Source organism: Eublepharis macularius, chromosome 5, assembly GCF_028583425.1.
Source record: "Eublepharis macularius isolate TG4126 chromosome 5, MPM_Emac_v1.0, whole genome shotgun sequence".
NCBI lineage: Eukaryota > Metazoa > Chordata > Lepidosauria > Squamata > Eublepharidae > Eublepharis > Eublepharis macularius.
Genome location: NC_072794.1, coordinates 75,291,834 through 75,315,824, shown reverse-complemented (window position 1 = coordinate 75,315,824; position 23,991 = coordinate 75,291,834). Strand labels below are relative to the sequence as shown.

Here is a 23,991-nt window from a genome sequence, read left to right as displayed (position 1 = left end):
TGTGTGGAAATGGCCATTGTCTTTTCAGAATGACTCCCCAGGGCCCTAGGGAGAAGTCTTCACATCACCCACTACCTGATCCTTTTAACTGGAGAAGCTTGGGAATCAGCCCGGGATCGTCTACATGCCAAGCAGATGCTTTACCGCTGAGCCATGGCCCCTTCCCAATTACCTAATCTGACAGTACTTCTCTGAAAGGCTAGTGAAGTGCTTGAACTGCTTATAAAAGTGAGCCCTCCTGACAGTCCTATTGTAGCTGCAAAGTCTATCTGAACAGAAAACCTTGACAGTCACTGAAAGCTGGCTCTTGGAATAATCAAGCATTCTGAAGCTTTTATATCTGTGTAAAATTGTCCTGGCTTTTCAGTGATACTTCAACATCAGACTAATTGTTCCACAGCTGATGTTTAGAACACATTGAATTGGTGAACAACTTTTCGTGTTGAGCTGTTTTGTAACATGTGGTGCTCTCATTTCCTAGATAATAATCCAAGAGCGGGACCACAAGTGACGCCTGACACAGGTTGGACACTAGTCAGCTTCCCTCACGTTTTGATGGGAAATGTAGGCATCCTGGTCTTGCAGCTTGACTCTCTGACTGCTGTCCAATGGACTTTTCAACTGTCACTTGTCCAACATTCCGCCAAGTCTCTCCCTCCCCCCGCCCCCTGTTTCTCGAGCATAGGAAGTTTTTCTGGCATAACTAGAAGTAGGGGTGTTTGTGTTTAGGCTGAATGGCCTAAAATTGTTGATGGGAAGACAAGGGCACACAAAATCTTCTTTTAATGTCATCTGTGAAAATGCCTTTGCTTGACAGCTTTCTCCATCTTGTGCCTGTCCTTTGATACTTGTGGTTAGTGTGCATGGCTTTTCAGCTGTTTGCTACTGCCAAATCTGAGAAATCTCTTGAATACAATCTGCTTGTATAGATAAAGAGAGAAGAACACTGCTGCCACTGGAGATCGATATTTGTTCATTGTACACAAAGGAAAAGAGAGCACAAAGAAAGGCACCAAAACCAATTTAGAATGTTATTTTTGGCTGCCTGTGACAAATGGAAAAATGGTATTATTAGTTGCCAATAATGCTTTTATGCTGTGTGAAATGGCCTGTCTGCCCCAAACTCAGGAGACAAATTGTTATGTATCTTTTACTGTACGTTCCTCTGCCACTGACCTAGCTTGTGAGTGAGTTGCTTAGCAACAGGCTACTGTAGGCCACTGCTGCTGTACTGAAGATTCTCTGAAATTAACAGACAAACAGCATTCAGTACCTCAAAAACTTCAAGTGCTAGTGCTCACTTACATTACATGTGATAGTAAGAAAGTTGATACTTTACTGCCTTTGAACATGGGGTATTTCCACCTATCTCAAATAAGTCTCAGTCAGAAGGCATGACTTAACAGCAGGTTAAGTTCAGGCACTTCTACTTAATTTTTTAATAATTATTAAGGATTGTGCCACACATCATAGTTTTATATATATAAAACATGACAAAGTTATATGTGTGCGGAACAAACATGTTTTCAAACCAATGTAATATATAGGTACAAGCTGGGAACAATTACAGGTGTAAGGAAAGGGGAATACGTGGTATGCAATATTCCTCAATAGTTCAGACCACTGAGCACCATGGCTAGATGAACAGTTTCCTGCTCACCTTGCCCTGAACCTCAGAAGTTTACTGCTGTAGCGCAATTGTCCTATAACATTAGCTCCTGAGTAGGAAGCTGTGCATCCTACCTTGAACTTAAGCTGTACAACGTTGGAGGGAGGTACTTTACCTCTCTCTTCCAAGGTTGTATGGGGTAGTTTGGAGGAAATAGGAATTAAATATGCATCCATAATCATAATTTTCTGCTCCATGATATCCTCAGATGTTTAGGTTATTAAATTGCAAGTGGGCCTTAAAGGGGATTCAATTAATTTATCTTAATTCTGATCATAAGAAACACTTTTACTCCAGTCAAGATTTAATCCTCCCTGCCAGGAGTCTTTTAACATCTGGTTGTTGGAGCCCTTAAACATGTACTGGTAGAGTGGGTAATGGAGACCAGGAGCCCTAATTTCCCCTCCAGGGCACTGTGAGTTATTAGATGCTCAAGCAAACCAATATTCTTCCTCACCCCTTTATTCTTTTTCTCTAACTGATGATTAACTGCTCTCATAGAAGACAATGTATGTTATCATTTCTCTTTAGGCCACTGGAAGGGAGAATTTTTCATCTCTTTTAATTTCAAACAGATATATTTGGGAGTGGGTGGGGAACCCCATATCCTCCAGAAGCTCTTACTTTGTGTCTAGATAGCATGAGACTGTCATGTTCACTGTTAGAAAGAGTGATACATGTAATTCCCCATCATATGGAATTTGTTGCCATGTACTATGTATACTATCCCAAGAGGCAGGAAGCAGAGAGAGGCTGGAATAAAAAGATCTTTCAATGAAGGAAGTGGGAATAAATTAAAAATTAATTGCATTTTAAAAATTAAAAGTAGATAGATGTTTTAAAACCTGATGAATGTAAATTATTCTTTCTAAGCTGTTGGTGAAAAATGTTTAAGCTATTTGTTCATATAAATATGAAACCATGTGGTCCAGGGAGAAAGTTAAATTAAAAGGTTTGTGAGATGTATGAACAGAAAATGTCTAGAATAGTGCAGCAAACATAAAACTAAGCACACGTTTCTGTAAATTGATTTATTGTCTCCCAAGATACCAAATATAATAAGTCAGTCAGACTGAAATAATTCATTCTGAAGAGGGTTCCCAAAGCAAGATTTGCATACACTGTTGTGTCAGAGGGAATGAAACCTTTCTTAATTTCATTAATTTCCTTTAAAGAGAACGTAAGCTCTAGTTTTCTACTTTGTATTAATACAAATGCCTAAGATAATCCTGAATAATTTGTCTTTTTATGAGAACTCTGGGAGCCTTAATTGCATCTTTTAAAGATAATTAATTGTAACATGAAACTGAGTAGTTATAATGGGATGGCTGAAAATACCATTTTGATATGCATAAATTAACAGAGATACTCACCTCAGAGGTGTCTTGTGCCGTTGTCTTGTTCAGACATGAGGTATGCTGTATTTGTGTGCTGCAGTTTAAATAACAATATATTTACACAAGCAAAAAGAACCCTTTCTGGAAGAAAAGGATGCAGCAAAACAACCCCAGAACTTTGCAGCTCTTGTGTTGTCAAGCCCTTTTTCCGACTCTGTTAGTATAAGGCATTGTTCATATGCAAGGCTTAATCATCTTTAATTGTTTTTGCTATAAGAATGGCTCTCTACAGTACACTTCTATTATGGTTGCCATCCTCCAGGTGGGGCCTAGAGATCTCTCAAAATTACAACTGAACTCCAGAATACAGAGATCAGATCCCCTGGAGCAGTTGGTTGCTTTTGAGGGTGGACTCTATAGCATTATATCCTGCTGAAATTCTTCCCCTCCCCAAACCCCAATCTTTAAAAGCTCCAGCTCCAAATCTCCAGGAATTTGCCAACCCAGAGTTGGCCACTCTACTTGCTATATTTCCCATTTCACGGGTGGAAATCTGAGCTGCAGAAAGAGGGAGCTGTCATATGCCACCCCCTGGTTTCTTGGATCCTAGTAAAAGATTCTCTCCACTGCTTCTCTCTTTAGCAAAGAGATATGACCTAAACTATCAAAAAGAGTCCAGTAGCACCTTTAAGACTAACCAATTTTAGTGCAGCATAAGCTTTCGAGAATCAAGCTCTCTTCATCAGATGCATGGTACAGAAACTGGTCAAATATAGAAGAGGAGGGGGGAGATGGGGAGGAGAGAGAAGATGCAATTAGGGGGGGAAGAGGGATGCAACCAAAACATTCAAAGCATTTGTAGTGTCCATAATTTCTGTACCATGCATCTGACGAAGAGAGCTTGATTCTCGAAAGCTTATGCTGCAATAAAATTGGTTAGTCTTAAAGGTGCTCCTGGACTCTTTTTGATTTTGCTACCACAGACTAACACGGCTAACTCCTCTGCATCTATGACCTAAACTATGTTTACTGTAATCTCCAACTGTCTACTTAAAAGAAATTATGGACACTACAAATGCTTTGAAAATAAATCTTATTTACCACCAACTGTGCAACATATAACATATTTTGTAAAATATATGAGAAAAAGCAATTTTAGGTTTTTTAAATCTAGGTTGTTTTCTCTGTTTTTATTAATCTTATAATGAACAATTTTTGCCTTCATTACAGGGGATCACCAGACAGGGATGGAACTGTAAGTGTTTAATCAAATTAAATTGCTATTAGTATTGGAGTCTGATGGAAAATGCTGGCCGCGCCTTGTGCATCATCATAAGCAATTCTTAACCCTTTGCCCTATTTCTATTTTAAGATTATCAGTTACAATATAACTTCTGATTGTGATTCTGAAATATAACTTTTGATCGTGAAATGTTTGCCTGAATCCAGAGTTTTATTTCGTTTTCTCTGCTTTTTGTTAATTGGTCAGAGGAGGGCAATCAATCTTTATATGACTGTCCTTGATATTTTGTATATAAAATAACTACTCTGAGCAATCAAATATATGTATACTTTATAAAATCAATATACAAAGTTATTTATAATTATATGAAATTATTTATAATTAAACAAGCAGCAGAAATAATTTAAAAATATTGACCAATTTTATTAAAGAAAATAGAAATAGGAGAAGGTTTCATCCTATGTTACTGTTGCTTTTATTTATGATTTTAGGTTTTCTGTATCTTCTAGAAGTGGATTTTAGAAGGACATGTATCTCTTCAGCTATTAGACTTTAAGTTTGCAATGAAGAATGTTGGGCTCAGATATGGATTTCACCTTGTTTTAAGTTGATTCCTGATTTCACATCTCCTGATTTAAATTTAATCATGTTTCAATTCTAATGAACATTGGAGCAGATTTTTTTTTTAACTAATGTTCTTCACCAGATATTCAGCAATGGAATGGAGATCCAAGGAGCCATATTGATGTCATTTTCTCTTCTAAAATTACAAGAATTAAAAATTTAAGGGCCTTTCCAGATGATCATGATCATACAATAATAATAATATTCAATGTATATACCACCCTTCAGGGCAACTTAATGCCCGCTTGAAGAGGTTTACAAAGTATGCCATTATTATCCTCACAACTATCACCCTGTGAGGTGGGTGGGCTGAAAGAGCCCTGGAAGATCTCTGACTGACCCAAAGTCACCCAGTTGGCTTCAGGTGGAGGAGTGAGGAATCAAACCTGTCTTGAGCACTACCCTAAATGAGCAGTGGTTAATTGTTCAGGATCCATATGTCTTGCTTCAGGAAAATGTATCTATGCCTAGAATAGTGCATTTTCCCAGCACGTGTTTTGCTGATGGGAAAATGTGGTTCTTTTCCCATTAGCATATATGTTGCCATTGTGAGTCCTATGCCGAATATACTGTGTCTATGCTACGCTTTCAGAAAGAACAGGTGGTGATATTAATGATAAGTAACACCACCCTCTCCACCACACAAAATTGTGTGCTTTTCTATTTTTAGTGAGTTCAGAAGCTATATGTTCTCTCTCTGTATCATTCCAGTGTGGGAACATTTATAGAATAGAATAGAATAGAATAGAATAGAATAGAATAGAATAGAATAGAATAGAATATATTTACCTACTCTGCCTTTTTCATGACACAGTTGGGACCAATCGATTACATGGGGGTGGTGTATCATGTTACTGGTGCTGAATTAGGGGGTGTTGAATTGGAGATTGCCCAAGTCTAACTCTTAAAATTAAATCTCAGAGAGGTTATCTTCTGGAAAGGCCCTAATATATACTTCAGCTTTTTTTTCACTTCTGACCCAAGATCCTTAAACCCAAATCCTAAACACATTTTCTTGCAAGTAAATATTATTGATTCATAAATACTGCATCCTCAAGCAAATGTGCTTAGGATCACTGCTGTAGATTTGAAATAAACTGCATCCACACACCCCTTTCTTGCATCCCCTTTGCATTCTGTCAAGTGGTTTTTGTTTTAAAAGGCAGACTACACTGGGAATTCTAATCTTTGAGCTCTGGGTTGGTGAAGACTCTATTCAACAGAAAAGAAAATAGCTGTAGACCTTTTAACTATGCAGAGTTTCACACAATCTTTCTCAATATTTCTTTAACTTCTTGCTTCATTCTTCTCAGTTCTCTCTCTTTTAGGACATACTGGCATTTGTCTGGTCAGTATATCTGATTCTTCAATCCTTGCATCTCTCATGCAGAATGCCTTCCACTCCCTGCTCTGTATTGCAGACTGGAAAAATAACAGGCTGGTTGTCAGTGATGGTCTATGTAACCAGCTGACTGCTCCCCTGCATTAATTCTTCCCCCCAAGGAAGAATTAAACTAGGAAGAATTAAACTAGGAAGCAGGGGACCTTTTTAAAAAATACACGTGTCCTTGTTTTCAGTCTCTGCTTTCCTTGGGTTACCATACTGTGTGCTTTAATATCAAAAAACACTTATGACACAAGCTGCAAAATCTTTATGGCTCTCATGTAGCCCTGTTCAGCAGTATCTTGACCTCCCCACCAAAACAGCCCAAGCAACCCAAGCAATTTCTCAAGGCACCATCATTTGAGGAAGTAAGCAGTGCAGCAGGCGATAGGAGTGGCCTTTGTCTGTTGCCTCCCAGAGCCTGCCTTCCATACAGTTGCTGAGATCCAAAGAGAGATCCAACTGCACTGGCAGCACTGTCAGGACTAGTGTTGCTGGTTCTGCCTTTACTAATGTGGAAAGATTTTGAGGGTGGTGTTTGAGAAGGGTGGCATTTGGTGAGGATATGATGTTCCTTCTAAGTGATGCTTTAGGAATTTCTCCTAATTACCATGGTAAAGACCTTAGACACATTGTGAAATCCCTCGATCTTTGCTATGGATGCCATTTCCCTGCCACTTTTTTCTCTCACTCTTCAGTTTTCATGGGCAGGGGATTCGGGCTGAGAACAGGGGTTTGCCTGTCATGCTGAGTGTGGGGTGGGGGAGTGGCAAACCTAGCTGGGGCTCACATTCCTTCTGAGGCCTGGCTGCTATAAGAATTCGGCCCCTCCCGGCCGGCAGCCAAAGGCTTGAGGCCGGGGGCCGCATTTGCCGCCGCGGCAGAATAAGCGGCAGCTTCCCTGGCCTCGCAGGGCCTCTTGGGAGGGGGAGGGGCTTGGCGCAAGCTTTGCGCAGCCTCGCCCTCTGCTCCGCACTCGCCTCCTCGTGCTCGGCCCACCCGCCCGCCCAGTATTAGTGCAGGTTGCTAACCGGTCGCCTCCTGGGGGCCAGGTAGGAATTTTTTCTTTGTTCCCTGATTGGCTTTGGGAGCTTAGTTTTTCGCCTACCTTGCACTGCTCGCTGGTGCTGTGGCTATTGGCTACGGTGGTGCTGTATAGGTTTCACTGGCAGGATTTAGCTGGGGGGATGCTAGCGGGATGGTGAGCACCCTTGGCATATCCCCATTGGTGGGGATATTGGGGGCCTGTCAGGATCGGCTGGCATGCTTTGCGGCGGCCAGTTGAGAGGGCAGGCTGCCTGGTGGGAGCCCCTGGAAAAGTCCTGCCTTCATGCTCTGTGGCGGGGGTGCATGAAGCTTTAAGGGGGAAACCATCCGCCAGGCCGGCCAGATCCAAGCCATGCAGTTGGATGGCTCGCACCCGGGGCAGCGGGTATCGCCCAGACAGGTCAAGGCGGGATCCAGGGCAGTGACCCCAGGGCTTGACCTGTACTGCTTTAGGACCCTTGCCGGGTTTCATGGGTTGAAGTTCATGTTGTTGCCATTAATAAAAGTAGCCCTTTTTACCCAAGCCTTGTGTCTGCCTCTTTATTTCAACTGGGGGGGCAATAGACAAGGGGCATAGCATTACTTGTGTTTTCCCCCACCTTGCTCCCAGTGGCCAGTTGCCCGTGATGCAGAAAAGGCAGTGGGCATAGACTCTGCCCTTCACCATGCTGGACCTGATTGAGGTATCAAAAGACCTTAAAGCTGGCCCAGGATGTCAGATGGGCTTTTGTTGTATTGTAATGAGCCTGAAGTGTTCACTGTCTGGGACATATTTGCACTCTCCCATTTAATCTTATACGCAGTCAGCATTTTTCTCAATTTGATGTTCTCTCTCATATAATAATATTGATTGCAATTTAAGGGTTCTCATTTGCTAGCCACATATTGTTGATCTGCATCCTTAAGCTACATATTTCACATAGTTTTGTGTTTGTTTAAAGATAATTTCTTTTTTTCCAAATGCAGCTACTAGGTTTCCTATTTTGAGCAGCAGACACAGTGCAGGGGACAGGAGCTTTATGATTATTTCATCTCATGCCATTTTCCTGCTTAAAAAGCCAATTTTATTCCCTCAGCACCCATATTTTTTCCACAACAGGGATGGAGGCATCTTTAGGGTGGCATTTTTTAGCAGGAAAACTGCATGGAAGGATTTGAAACTCTTCCCCATCCCCTGTGCCATTCCCCTCTTGAAACAGCAGCTCCAGTGGCTGCGTTTGTAAAGGGGGAGGTTACCAGACCTGATGTAATGTACATTGTACAGAATCCCTCTAAAAGTTAAGCCTAAAAAGGGTTCTTACTTCAGTGAAGCATGAGTCTGGAATATTAGACTTTATGTCAGAGAGAGGTTGGTGCTATTTTAATATTGTCCCCCCCACCCCTGCTGCCTTTATGCTGATTTCAAAGAACAAGTATAAAATTTCAGCTAAACTAATATAAATAACAGTCTTTAAACACATTTTAAGAACTTCAAACATATTGTCAGATACTCCTCATTCTACAGATGTTCTAAGGGATTACAGGAGGAGCTAGGCTGGCTCGTAGAAAAGCAACATGGTTCCTGGAACAAGATTTGTTTAATAACAAAGTTAATTGCTTTTTTGCTCAAAAAAATTGATATGAAAACATTCAGGATCATACTTGCTTTCGGTGCTGAACTATATTGCAGTAGTGCAAACCCAGTCTTAGAGCTGCCATATCAAACAAGGGCCTTTGCAAATGATATATTCTATAGGGGAAATGACTCTAAAATACTTGAAATAATATTATATCTTTTAAATATCTTGTTCTGAAGTAAGGGCAGACTTTGAAATGGTAGAGTTGCCAGCCTCCAGGTGGTGGCTGGAGATCTCCCATAATTCTAACTGAACTGATCTCTTAGGCCATAGAGATCAGTTCCCATGGAGAAAATGTCTTCTTTGGAGGGTGGAACCTATAGCACTAGACCCCATTGAGGACCCTCCTCTCCCCAAACCCTGTCATATCCAAGCCGCACCCCCAAACTTCAGGCATTTCCCAACCTGGAGCTTCCCAACTGGTGGTGCTGGAATCCTAAGCAGAATTACTCCAGTCTAAGCCCACTGAAATCACAGTTAGTCTCTTTTCTTCTGAACAGAGTCTTGTCCAATGTGCCCAGTTATGTCCAATGTGCCCATATTAACAGTGCAATCCTAACCAGAGTTACGCTCTTCTTAGCCCCTTAGTTTAAATGGACTTAGAAGAGAGTAACCCTGTTTAAGATTGCACTGCAGGTCTGTCACCAACTACATTAAACTTGACAAATACGCCTTTTTAAAAGTGCCTACCAAGCTTGCTTACTCCATGTAATCATTTCATGTGTATAAAAACTTCAAACCACCCAATACTTTAACCCTTTTTCTATAAAAACGAAAATCCATTCCAGCCACCCAGCCCTCATCCTCATGAGCCACCCTTCAATAGCAAACCAGAGTGTGCACAGGAAGGAGGAAAAACTATTTCGGTAAGGACATAAATATTGGTTTAAAGCTTCCAGGGGGTTGGTTGGAACAGTGTGTAAACCTAGTAGAGTTCTTTATGCTGAGAATACCAGAAATATATTTAATCATACATTATTTGTTTCAGTGTTTTTCATACTTGAAGCTCCAAAATGGATGCCATATAGCCATATTTTTACTGGGGTTATTGTATGTTTATAAATATATTTAGTTACTTATTAGTGAAAGCTTTTCATCTAGGATTTCCTTTGAGTCATTTGAAATATATGGTGATAGTAGCAACCAGAAGTGGATTACTTTGCCTTATGTACCTTAACACTTTCTACCTGAGATCCTTTTTTCCTGGTGATCCAAGGGCTTTCTACCTTTTGCAGCTCTACTGCAATACTTTAGTACACTGAGCCATGGCCCTACCCATTAAAGCTGAGTTAAGGTGAGAAAGACTATGATTGGCCCAAGGCCACTCAGTAAATGTTATGGTTGAGCAGGAATTTCTCCATTCTAGTCCAACACTTTTTACTTACATTTTAACCACTTAAAAAAGACAATACCTAGTCTTCTCCTTCAGAAAGCAATTGCCAGTGTTTGATCTTTTTAAAAGTTGTCTGCTGTACTTCATTTCCAAAACGTTCTATCCTTGTGACATCTTACAAATGAATTTTGATGTTCTTCCCCTTTAAAACATATAATTTGTAACAATGTATTGCAGAAGAGAACAAATGGCGCTCCAAATGGGTTTTATTCAGAGATTGACTGGGAAAGATATGTAAGTAAAATATGTCATGTTTGATACGCCTGTATTCTGTGAGAGTTCTGATTTGTGTGTTGTTTCCTTTTGGTGTTTTTAGTGACTGTTGGTGGTGCTTTTAACTTTTAGCATATCAAATTCTGACAGTCCAACACAGTCCAAGGATATCTGAATACTGAACATCTTGTTTAAATATAAATATACCCAACTAAATTATCCAGTACTTTACATTAGACTTATTTCAAAATATTTTTTTCCTAATGATAGTCTGTCTCTGACCATGGTATTGGTAGATGGGTTATACTCTTCCTGGTCTAGGAAACCAGCACTGGATGTATGGAAGAAGGTGATCATGTAATAATTAAATGAAACTGACAATTGTTAAAACTTAATTATTTCAGGAAATTAATGAAGTTATGTGTATCATTCTGTAGATGTATGGAGCTGCATTTTGTCTTGGAACTTATTTTATATCTTCATATTAATTAGATTCTGTAAAATTTATTTGAAAAAAATGAAAAGAGCCTATAAAACATTAAAGACCAATTGTGCTAATAATCAGAATTCCATTTGAGGCTCTTATGCTGCAGATATGAAAAATGTCTAAATTAACTGGGAGGAACTGAAATTTTGGTTAAATTTAAATTTTATCTGTAAGGAAGCAAAAAGTTCAAATGTACTCTGGGTTATAATTTTTACCTTTCAGTACTTCCATGGCTTGATTTGATAACATATTAAAATGATTCTTTGGTTGGTACCTATCCTTTTATGTATCAACTTAAGAAGGAGAATTCCACTTTTTAAAGAGTATGCAGAGATCTAGGGTTTTGTAAGCTATTCCTGAAGCAGTTGTGTTTGGTTGATGTATTATTTATTATATCTGTTGTTTCAGCTATCTGCCAGTTTCTTTTGGCAATGTATGTCATTCATCCTTCGCAGCCAATGAGGTTTTTTTTAAGGAAACCCCATTTTTGGACCAAAAAAAATGGAGAAGTCTAGTAATAAGTCTCTTCTTAACCTGCTTAATTAGGAATTGAAAATTGAACTATTTCTTTTTTTGGAAAAATCCAAAAATGGGAACAAATTGACATAAGTTGATTTCCAAAATTTGGACACCTGATTGCATCCCCTATAAAATCATTGAGGTAGTTTACTGAATGGCCCCTCTGGTAACTACAGAACCTTGGTGTACTTTCATCCCATTTAAGTGACTTGGTCCAGCAACAGCAGCAGGTACAGAGCACATACTATGTTCATCTTACCTTGATCCCAGGAAATCTTGAATATTAGGATGGCTCTAGATATATTTCTGGTCAGGCTTGCACAGGTTTTAACATGCTCCCTGCATTCACTCTTTTAAAAAAAGAGAACTCAAACAAGCTCAGAAAGGCAATTCAAGGGGAGGAAGTGCTCCTGCCTTCCCTCCAAGCCATTTCCCTGAGCACAGATTCTCCATGTGGAGCTGCAAAATCAGTGAAATAACTCCTGTCACACACAGTTTTCATACAAGAAAACAGAATTAGGGGGAGGGCAGGAGACAGTCCTCCCCCTGTGGCACCATTAGCTCTCCTTTTTAAAAAAGAAGCTGTTCCTCTCAGCTGACATGTGACTACATGGAGCATGTTGAAACCTGGACGTGCCCATGGAGAACATATTGTCTAGAGCTGCCCTTAATGCTGCAGCTGTGAGAACCCTGGGAAATGTAGTTTTCCAGGGGTGACCGATTTGTACTCCAGGGTCCTGGAAAAACATTTCCCAGAGTATCCCTGGTGCCTCGTACATTAAAGTTCCAATGTTTCACGTACCAAGAAGGAAGGGGATTATCTGGCTCAGAATGAAGGAATAGTACTCAATACAAATAGAAGCTAACCATTATGCACTGAACAAATCCTAATCTGGCCACATGGTCCCAAGTTTAAGCAATATTACTAGTCCTTGCCCAGTAGGATGCAAAGATAATTTCTTTGAATTACACTTTGCTTTATATTGCTACCTTTTCCACCTCATTTGTTAAAGCTTAGCAGCTCTATGATCAATCTCATTTTTTTAAAAGAAAAAAGCAGGCTTGGGGATTCTACATTAGATTGCAGTAGCATATATGTAGATGAGAAAAGGTAAACCTTTTCTCAAATGTACCTGCCTTTCTTTATTGTGGAGAAATTGTGCATGCATAGTTTGTAGCATTCAGTTCCCTCAATTCATTTGCACTCCCTTCCCTCTTGTGTTAATTATATGTATGTATGAATTGATAAAACACTGCAAATAAGGACTGTTGATGTGATTTGGCATACGATTGCATCACAGTTCTTTCTGTGATAGTTTATTTTATTTATTTATTTATTTTATTGTATTTGTATTCCGCCTTCCCCGCGAGCAGGCTCAGGGCGGATAACTGCATTAAGAACATTTAAAACATTCCATATAAAACATTTAAAACATTATCAATATAAGGAAAAGCATATTCTGAACAGTTAAACATAACACACAGAGAATTTTGATGCATACTTAAGATCATAGGAAAATGCATTTTTGTAATGTTAATACAAAGAACTACCCCACCAGAACTGCAATTCAGTAGGAATGTGATACAGGGCAGAATGGACAATGGAACAAAAAGGCTTCATTCAAACAGGGGCATGAAAAGCTCCCCCCACCCCCACCTCGCTGCAAAAATAGGGAGCAGGATGGTGGCATATGAGAATGGTGTCTATATGCTCTATTCAGGGCAGGTTCCAGGTTTTGATGGGCCCTGGACAGACAATGCTCAGTGGCCCCTAACTGCCCACCATGAGTCCCCACTCATGCCTCCCTTTCCATCACTATCTGCATGTTTCCCCATGTGCTGTGCATCCTTCTCCTGCTTCAAGCCCTCTCATCACCCTTACTCACTTACCTGAACAGCCTTTCCCCAGCAGCACTGATCAGTGCATGCAGCTGGGAATGCTGCTGTCATGGCTAGAGATGGGCAAGAACAGGGGGGGGGGGACCCGAACATGATGTTTGTTGTTCGTTGTCATCCACAAACAGGGACTCATGAACACTTGCAAGTATGACCTGTTCACGAACATGTTCATGGTTGGATGTTTGTGGGGACCAGCAGGCTCCCCTCCAGCCATCATCCAAGTTTGGTCAAGATCCCTACTGCACCACTCCCAGAAACCTGACCTGAGCAGGCACCAGGAAAGGTACCAATAATAAATAATAGCTTGGTCCCAGAGCCTGGCAGCAGCCCTGGAACTTGAAGGGGTAGATCCCTACCGCACAACTCCCAGAAACCATACCTGTGCAGGCAGCAGGAAAGGTACCAATAATAAATAATAGCTTGGCCCGGAGCCTGGCAGCAGCCCTGGAACCTGAAGGGGTAGATCCATATCCCACCACACACAAAGAAAATTTAAGCTCCAATGCACTCTCTCTATCAAAATGCCAACAGCAGCTGTCTCTGTCTCCACTGTCTGCAAAGCCAGAGCTGGGAGCCCCCCTCCTCCCGGTCTTTGCTCCCTTGTAACAAATTTGGAGCTCCACACTTGAAAGGAAGACCTGCCTATCAAGCTAAATGGGGCTTAGATTGGGGTTTCCCGGGCAACAGCAGGAGTTCATACAGAGTTCAGACAATCCCTGTCTAAGTTGCCAAGGGAATTGATTGCAGGTGCCAGACTGTCTGGCTTGACGAACAGCAATGAACGAGGCTTGCAATGACCACCAGTTCATTTAGAATGGGGCTTCACGAACAGCTTGTTTGTGAACAGCAGATCGGGCTGTTCATGGCATTTTTTGGTTCATATTGCTGTTTGTGCCCATCTCTAGTCATGGCCACCAGGAGTGCCACCAGTGACACTGGAAATGTGTGGGAGCATGAGTGTTGGAGCATTTCAGGCAAACAGATTGGGATGGGCATGAAGATAGGTTGGCAGAGGGAGTGTGTGTGGGGGGGAGGGTCAATGGGAGTGGGTCCCTCTGGAAGCTGTGAGCCCTTGCAGCTGCTACACCTCAAGTTATACTGATGCCACCCCTGGCTCCATTCCCATGTACTGCTCACATATGGCACTGCCCATCTTGCTCATTGTGTTGACTCAAAGCACAGACCAGATGAAAATCTTGCTAGCCTCCCTGCAAATCCCCCCCAAGAACTGAGTCATGGCCTAGTTGTTAAGGGGGGGGAGAGAAAGGCCATTTGGGACCTAGCGCTAAGCTCCACTCCACCTCCAGATTGGCTACAGGCAGAGTTTCTCTGTGAAGGTATTATCTATAGCCAGCACACTGTATCTAGGCCTCCAGGTCCCCCAGTGAGGGCAGGGGATCCCCCACTCCCAGCCTTCCCCCCCCCACCATTTACCAGGCCAGTGGGGGATAAAGGTGGGGGAACATGTCTTCTAGGTGAGATCCTGAGGCAGCATGATGAGTTGGCCCTGTTTGGGGCCCAGATCGGCCTGGTGCAAAGTGCAGGAGCACTCCCAGAGCCTGCATGTTCAAGTCACTCCCAGAAGTGAGGTCATCACACTTCTCTGGGATTGCATGTGTGCGAAGTTTCTTCCACCTGCCGGGAGGGTAAAGAAACCTGGTAACCCTAACCTTATCCCCTTTAAGTTGGAAGGAGGGGTTTTTTTTGCTCCAGCTTTGTTACTATCAGAAGGGCCATGGGACTTGTTTACCATGGGTGTCCCTCCCAGGGGTCTTTTAGCCCCACACATGCACCATCTCCCTTCTGCTCCCTTCAGCCCTGGAGCAGGCAAGGGCCTTACTGGCCACCACTCTGGTCTGGGAGTTCAACTAGGGAGAGCCCAGAGCACCCCCTCCCTTTCCTTTCACCCTTCCTAACACTGCCTCTCTGCTGGTGCAGCACTGTTAGGTAAAGCTTGAGGCGTGAGGACCCAGATAAAGTAAAATGAACTGCTATATGAACAGGGGCAGTACTAAACAGGTGGGAAATAGTTTAACAGGGGAAGGAGCTGGCAAGAAAACAATAAAGCCTCCTAACATGACCAACTGACTGTTCTGTACAATATCTACCCCTTCCTGGGTCCAACCCACCCTTGTTGAGTGAGGGAACCTCTCCTGCTGGTAGTGACCCCTCTGCTAGTTCCTGGGAGAAGAACATCTTCCCCTTAAGGGAAGTTCTCCCACGGTCCAGCCTCTTTGGTTCCAGTTGGCCTTTCTTTTCCTTCTAATTTCCCTTAGCTGGGAAGGAACTTGGGAAATGTAGGTCTGAAGGGGTTTATGGTTCCTTTGTAGTATTTGCTTTATTTACAAATATACAGGAAGAGAGATCCTGGATAGTATGTGCTCCAGCCTATTCACAGCAAAGTCACTCTGCTTTTTCTCTCTTTGTTTTTTGCCTGTGTATAAAAACTGTGCTTCCTGTTCTCAGACACAGCTGCCTCCTCTCTTTACATTTAGTCCTGTATTTAGGGTTGCCAGGTCCAGGTTGGGAAATTCCTGGAGTTTTTGAGGGTAGAGCCTGGAGAGGGTGGGGTTGGGGAGGGGAGGGGCCTCAGCGGGGTATAATTTCATAGAGTTCACCCTTCAAAGCAACCATTTTCTCCAGGATCAAAAAGAGTCCAGTAGCACCTTTAAGACTAACCAATTTTATTATAGCATAAGCTTTCGAGAATCAAGTTCTCTTCGTCAGATGCCTGATCAAAACTGGGCAGATACAGAAGAGGAGGGGGAAAGAGAGAGAAAAAAGGGAGGGGGCATAAATCACAAGAAGGCAGAATGCAATTAGCATGGAGGCTATCAAAACATTCCTTTGCTTGGAAATGTAAACATTTCCTTTTGGTGTGCAGTCAGTTTGTAGCAGTGAAGGTATCCAATTCCTATGTAGTATAAGCCTTCGATGACCACAGCTCTCCCTGCCAGCTGCATCTGACAAAGAGAACTGTGGTCCCCGAAAGCCCACACCAGGCGTCACTGGGCTCCCCCAGATCACGCCTCTGTAAAGAGAATCTGTTACCTGTGGTAATGTGATAACCATTCATAGTCTCTATTCAGTCCCCGCTTGACAGAGTCAAATTTGCATATGAATTCCAATTCAGCAGCCTCCCGTTGGATTTTGTTTTTGAAAGGTTTCTGTTGAACCACAGCGACCTTTAAGTCTTTGGTGGAATGTCCTGGTAGATTGAAGTGTTCTCCCACTGGTTTCTGGACGTTTCCATTTCTAATGTCAGATTTGTGTCCATTTATTCTTTTGCGTAGAGGTTGGCTGGTTTGTCCAATGTACAGAGCAGAGGGACATTGTTGGCACATGAGGGCATATATCAGGTTGGAGGATGAGCAGCTGTAAGAGCCAGAGACAGTGTAGTTGATGCCATTGGGTCCTGTAATTGTATTCCCTGGGTAGATATAGGGGCAGAGCTGGCATCTGGGTCTGTTGCAGGGCTTGGTACCTGTGCTGGTGACTCTGCTGGCCGATTCATGATTGTAAGTGAGAAGTCGTTTAAGATTGGGGGGCTGTCTGTAGGCAAGGAAAGGTCTTCCACCCAGGGCTTCTGAGAGAGAGGTATCATTTTCCAGGATGGGTTGTAGCTCACTGATGATACGTTGGATCGGTTTGAGCTGGGAGCTATAGGTGACAACCAGTGGTGTTCTGTTGTTAGTTCCTTTAGGTTTGTCCTGGAGCAGACTGTTTCTGGGTACTAGTCTGGCCCTGTTAATTTGTTTCTTCACTTCATTTGGTGGGTACTGTAGTCCCAAAAATGCTTGTTGTAAATCTCTTAAGTGTGAGTCTCGGTCGAGAGCATTGGAGCAGATACGGTTGTAACGTAAGGCTTGGCTGTAGACAATAGACCGAGTGGTATGTTTAGGGTGGAAGCTGGAGGCATGTAGATATGAGTATCGGTCTGTTGGTTTCCGGTATAAGGTGGTATTTATTCGTCCATTATGTAGTTGTACAGTGGTGTCCAGGAAGTGTACCTGTTGTGTAGAGTGGTCCAGGCTTAAGTTGATAGTAGGGTGAAAGTTATTGAAGTCCTGATGAAATCTCTCAAGGGCTTCCTTCCCATGGGTCCAAATGATGAAGATGTCATCCAGGAATCTTAAGTATAGTAGTGGTTCCAGTGGATGGGAGCTGAGGAAGCGTTGCTCTAAGTCCGCCATGAATATGTTAGCATATTGTGGTGCCATGCGTGTGCCCATGGCTGTGCCATTAACCTGTAGATATAAGTTGTCACCAAATTCGAAGTAATTGTGAGTGAGCACGAAGTGACAAAGTTCAGTGGCGAGGTTTGCTGTGGTTTTGTCCGGGATAATATTCCGTATGGCTTGCAATCCATCTGCATGTGGGATATTGGTGTACAAGGCCTCCACATCCATGGTTGCTAGGATGGTGTCATCTGGTAGGTTGTCAATGGACTGTATTTTCCTGAGGAAGTCAGTGGTGTCCCGTAAATAGCTGGGTGTGCTGGTGGCATAGGGCCTGAGGATAGAGTCCATGTATCCCGAGACTCCTACTGTGATGGTGCATTTTCCTGCAACAATTGGGCGTCCTGGGTTACCCGCTTTGTGGATTTTGGGTAGTAGGTAGAATCTTCCTGGTCGTGGTTCCTGGGGTGTGTCTGTATGGATGCATTCTTGTATGTCCATGGGGAGTGTTTTTAATATTTTATTGAGTTCCCTTTTGTATTGTTCAGTGGGGTCAGAAGGTAGTATTTTATAGAATGTTGTGTTGGAGAGTTGTCTTTCTGCTTCTTGTATATAATTTTGTTTATCCATGATGACAACTGCTCCGCCTTTGTCAGCTTCCTTGATTACGATGCCAGAATTATTTTGGAGGCTGTTTATGGCCTCTCTTTCTCCACGGCTGAGGTTCTGCTTTAGGTGTTGTTGTTTGTCAATTATCTCAGCCTGAGCCCGTCTACGGAAGCATTCAATGTAAAAGTCCAATGAGGAGTTACGGCCCTCAGGTGGTGTCCATGTGGAATTCTTTTTCCTGGAGTTTTGTAACGATGGTTGTGTATTGCTGGGTTGGGGGGGTGGGGGCTGCTGAGGCTGCTGTGATGGTGTCTGTTCAGTGCTTTGTTCGTCATTTTGTCCAGCAGAGTAGTTGAAGAATTCTTTCAGTCTTAGGCGTCTAAAATAGGCCTCCAGGTCTCCACAAAGTTGTATGGTTTGTGTGGGTCTGGCTGGGCAAAAGGATAGTCCACGTGGACTATCCTTTTGCCCAGCCAGACCCACACAAACCATACAACTTTGTGGAGACCTGGAGGCCTATTTTAGACGCCTAAGACTGAAAGAATTCTTCAACTACTCTGCTGGACAAAATGACGAACAAAGCACTGAACAGACACCATCACAGCAGCCTCAGCAGCCCCCACCCCCCCAACCCAGCAATACACAACCATCGTTACAAAACTCCAGGAAAAAGAATTCCACATGGACACCACCTGAGGGCCGTAACTCCTCATTGGACTTTTACATTGAATGCTTCCGTAGACGGGCTCAGGCTGAGATAATTGACAAACAACAACACCTAAAGCAGAACCTCAGCCGTGGAGAAAGAGAGGCCATAAACAGCCTCCAAAATAATTCTGGCATCGTAATCAAGGAAGCTGACAAAGGCGGAGCAGTTGTCATCATGGATAAACAAAATTATATACAAGAAGCAGAAAGACAACTCTCCAACACAACATTCTATAAAATACTACCTTCTGACCCCACTGAACAATACAAAAGGGAACTCAATAAAATATTAAAAACACTCCCCATGGACATACAAGAATGCATCCATACAGACACACCCCAGGAACCACGACCAGGAAGATTCTACCTACTACCCAAAATCCACAAAGCGGGTAACCCAGGACGCCCAATTGTTGCAGGAAAATGCACCATCACAGTAGGAGTCTCGGGATACATGGACTCTATCCTCAGGCCCTATGCCACCAGCACACCCAGCTATTTACGGGACACCACTGACTTCCTCAGGAAAATACAGTCCATTGACAACCTACCAGATGACACCATCCTAGCAACCATGGATGTGGAGGCCTTGTACACCAATATCCCACATGCAGATGGATTGCAAGCCATACGGAATATTATCCCGGACAAAACCACAGCAAACCTCGCCACTGAACTTTGTCACTTCGTGCTCACTCACAATTACTTCGAATTTGGTGACAACTTATATCTACAGGTTAATGGCACAGCCATGGGCACACGCATGGCACCACAATATGCTAACATATTCATGGCGGACTTAGAGCAACGCTTCCTCAGCTCCCATCCACTGGAACCACTACTATACTTAAGATTCCTGGATGACATCTTCATCATTTGGACCCATGGGAAGGAAGCCCTTGAGAGATTTCATCAGGACTTCAATAACTTTCACCCTACTATCAACTTAAGCCTGGACCACTCTACACAACAGGTACACTTCCTGGACACCACTGTACAACTACATAATGGACGAATAAATACCACCTTATACCGGAAACCAACAGACCGATACTCATATCTACATGCCTCCAGCTTCCACCCTAAACATACCACTCGGTCTATTGTCTACAGCCAAGCCTTACGTTACAACCGTATCTGCTCCAATGCTCTCGACCGAGACTCACACTTAAGAGATTTACAACAAGCATTTTTGGGACTACAGTACCCACCAAATGAAGTGAAGAAACAAATTAACAGGGCCAGACTAGTACCCAGAAACAGTCTGCTCCAGGACAAACCTAAAGGAACTAACAACAGAACACCACTGGTTGTCACCTATAGCTCCCAGCTCAAACCGATCCAACGTATCATCAGTGAGCTACAACCCATCCTGGAAAATGATACCTCTCTCTCAGAAGCCCTGGGTGGAAGACCTTTCCTTGCCTACAGACAGCCCCCCAATCTTAAACGACTTCTCACTTACAATCATGAATCGGCCAGCAGAGTCACCAGCACAGGTACCAAGCCCTGCAACAGACCCAGATGCCAGCTCTGCCCCTATATCTACCCAGGGAATACAATTACAGGACCCAATGGCATCAACTACACTGTCTCTGGCTCTTACAGCTGCTCATCCTCCAACCTGATATATGCCCTCATGTGCCAACAATGTCCCTCTGCTCTGTACATTGGACAAACCAGCCAACCTCTACGCAAAAGAATAAATGGACACAAATCTGACATTAGAAATGGAAACGTCCAGAAACCAATGGGAGAACACTTCAGTCTACCAGGACATTCCACCAAAGACTTAAAGGTCGCTGTGGTTCAACAGAAACCTTTCAAAAACAAAATCCAACGGGAGGCTGCTGAATTGGAATTCATATGCAAATTTGACTCTGTCAAGCGGGGACTGAATAGAGACTATGAATGGTTATCACATTACCACAGGTAACAGATTCTCTTTACAGAGGCGTGATCTGGGGGAGCCCAGTGACGCCTGGTGTGGGCTTTCGGGGACCACAGTTCTCTTTGTCAGATGCAGCTGGCAGGGAGAGCTGTGGTCATCGAAGGCTTATACTACATAGGAATTGGATACCTTCACTGCTACAAACTGACTGCACACCAAAAGGAAATGTTTACATTTCCAAGCAAAGGAATGTTTTGATAGCCTCCATGCTAATTGCATTCTGCCTTCTTGTGATTTATGCCCCCTCCCTTTTTTCTCTCTCTTTCCCCCTCCTCTTCTGTATCTGCCCAGTTTTGATCAGGCATCTGACGAAGAGAACTTGATTCTCGAAAGCTTATGCTATAATAAAATTGGTTAGTCTTAAAGGTGCTACTGGACTCTTTTTGATTTTGCTACTACAGACTAACACGGCTAACTCCTCTGGATCTATTTTCTCCAGGGGAACTGATCTTTATTGCCTGGAGATCAGTTGTGATTCTGGGAGATCTCCAGCTGTCACCTGGAGGCTGGTAACCCTACCTGTATTCCAGGTCAGAGGGACACTTGGCCAGAACCATTTCCCTCCAATAAAGGACCATTAAGGAGATATTCAAAGACATTGAAACACCATTGCATTCATTTTTTTCATGTAGGATAGACTCAGTCATAGTGATCAGAATCCAAGTGTATCGGTAACTTACTTTTTATTGGATAATACATGGGGAATATTGGATGAACAAAGGGAGGTGGCTATTTGAACTTTTGTAAATAATCTAATTGCTTTACTGTGTTTACTTTTACTACTAGAATTCACCTGAGCTTGATGAAGAAGGCTATAGCATCAGACCAGAAGAACCAGGCTATATCCTTTATTGTCCCTTCTTTATCTGAGTTTACAAATTATCAAACAGTAGTGGGTAGGGTTGTTAACTCCAGCTTGGGAAACTCCTGGAGATTTATGGGGAGGAGGTGCCAGGAGAGGGTGGAGCATAGGTAGGGGAGGGAATTCAGGGAGCTCAGCAGGGATGTAGTGCAAACCCAATCTGAGAGCTGCCATTTCAAACAAGGGCCTTTGCAAATGATACATTCTATAGGGGAAATGACTCTAAAATACTTGAAATAATATTAAAAAGAGTCCAGTAGCACCTTTAAGACTAACCAATTTTATTATAGCATAAGCTTTCGAGAATCAAGTTCTCTTCATCAGATGCCTGATCAAAACTGGGCAGATACAGAAGAGGAGGGGGAAAGAGAGGGAAGGAAGGGGGCATAAATCACAAGAAGGCAGAATGCAATTAGCATAGAGGCAATCAAAACATTCCTTTGCTTGGAAATGTAAACATCTCCTTTTGGTGTGCAGTCAGTTTGTAGCAACTGGCAGGGAGAGCTGTGGTTACCGAAGGCTTATACTACATAGGAATTGGATACCTTCACTGCTACAAACTGACTGCACACTGCAAACTGACTGCAAACTGACTGCATATTGAAATAATATTATATCTCTTAAATATCTTGTTCTGAAGTAAGGACAGACTTTGAAATGGTAGGGTTGCCAGCCCTGCTGAGCTGCAAATAACTAGATGGCATAAAAGTCACACAAACATTTGGGAAATATGGAAAAACAAGCAAATTGGATAATTACTAGTGGGAGCTGCCTCAGTTATGCTAGATATTCTTTCCTCGGGTTGCTCCAGAAAGTCAGAACCCACCAGTGTTGTTATGAATATTCACTATCCCCAGAGAGAGTTAAGGAGTAAAAGAGCAGAGGATGTATATTCTCTCTGAGCAGTGCTTCAGTGAAAAGATAAGACTTGAGAAGAAGAGAGCGATGCTTAGAGAAGCAGAGCAGAAAGTGTCATACATTGCTGGGTCCAGGAGTCTTAATGCAGTTGAAGGAGTTCCAAAGTGGGGGGTCCAGATGGAAAGAGCCCCCTATGTCTCTATCCAGTGATTTCAGTGGTATAGGAACAATCCTTGGGGATCAGATTAAACCCTCATGCCTTTTTTATCCTGGGAGGGAAGGTGGCATGGTTTAGCCTGATCTCGCCGAATCTCAAACTAAAACAGATTAGCCCTGGTCAGAACTTGTATGGGAGATCACCAGGGAAGAATAGGGTAGCATTGCAGAGGAAGGCAATGGTAAACCATCTCACTTGCTTTCAAAGTCCTTGCTGGGGTTGCCATAAATTGGTTGCAACTTAATAATGATGATGATGATGATGATGATGATAACAACAACAACAACAACTGCACTTATATACCACTCTTCTACGCAGATTAGTGCTGCACTTAGAGTAGTGAACAAGGTTAGTGTTATCATTATCCCTACGATACAGCTGGAAAGTTGGGGCTGAGAGAAGCAGCATACTCAAGGCCACCTGCTAATCTCATGGCAGAAATGGCATCTTAACCAGCAGAATGCTGATTCACAACCTAGCCACTTAACTACTATGCTATAGCAGCTTGACTGCACATATGTACATATTTTAATCATATTTTCCATTAGGCATTTACTACTGGGGACAAATTGTATTGGTGGCATTTTTGAAACCTTAGCAAAGACTGAATCCTAGATTTTATTGGTTGTTTGGATTTTTATAAAAGTAAAGCAGAAGATGTCCAAAATGGTAATCTGCCTTTAGTCTCAGTGAGAAAGGTGGACTGTTAATGAATGAATGAATGAATGAATGAATGAATGAATGAATGAATGAATGAATGAATGAATGAATGAATGATGAGGGAAGGACGAAGAGAGGAAGGGAGGAATGATGGTGCCAGGAAAGTCAATGGGGAAGGAAGGGTGACTGAATCTCTTAGATGTGGTGATTGAGTTACATGAGTAGCAAGCCAGTTTAACAAAGGCTAGAACATGGCTGATGGCCCTGGCTTCACTTATGATTAAGTTCCCAGGGAATGCTGTATTGTAAGGCAGATTCCTGGATAGTCCTTGGAGGTGATCATTAATTATGGCCTGAACTGTCATGAGCCTTCAAGAAGCCAAAAACAGAACTACTGACAGGGGAGTGTCCAGGCCTCAGGCGAACCTGGCTACTTTCTGGTAGGCTTTAGTGTCCTAATTGCCCAGTAGCATGATTTTACTTTCTCAGCTTTAATATCAAATATGGAATCTCTCCT

General features: G+C 42.7%; 1 protein-coding gene across 1 annotated transcript in view; it reads left to right on the top strand.

Moving 5' to 3' along the window:
- The window catches only part of SGIP1 (SH3GL interacting endocytic adaptor 1), a 174,280-nt gene that overhangs the window by 15,990 nt on the left and 134,299 nt on the right, over window positions 1–23,991 (top strand). The window contains exons 4-7 of the mRNA XM_054980385.1: window positions 4,237–4,261; window positions 9,709–9,786; window positions 10,491–10,547; window positions 21,664–21,718. Coding sequence (XP_054836360.1) covers window positions 4,237–4,261; window positions 9,709–9,786; window positions 10,491–10,547; window positions 21,664–21,718 — 215 coding nt within the window. The remainder of the gene's footprint in view (window positions 1–4,236; window positions 4,262–9,708; window positions 9,787–10,490; window positions 10,548–21,663; window positions 21,719–23,991) is intronic.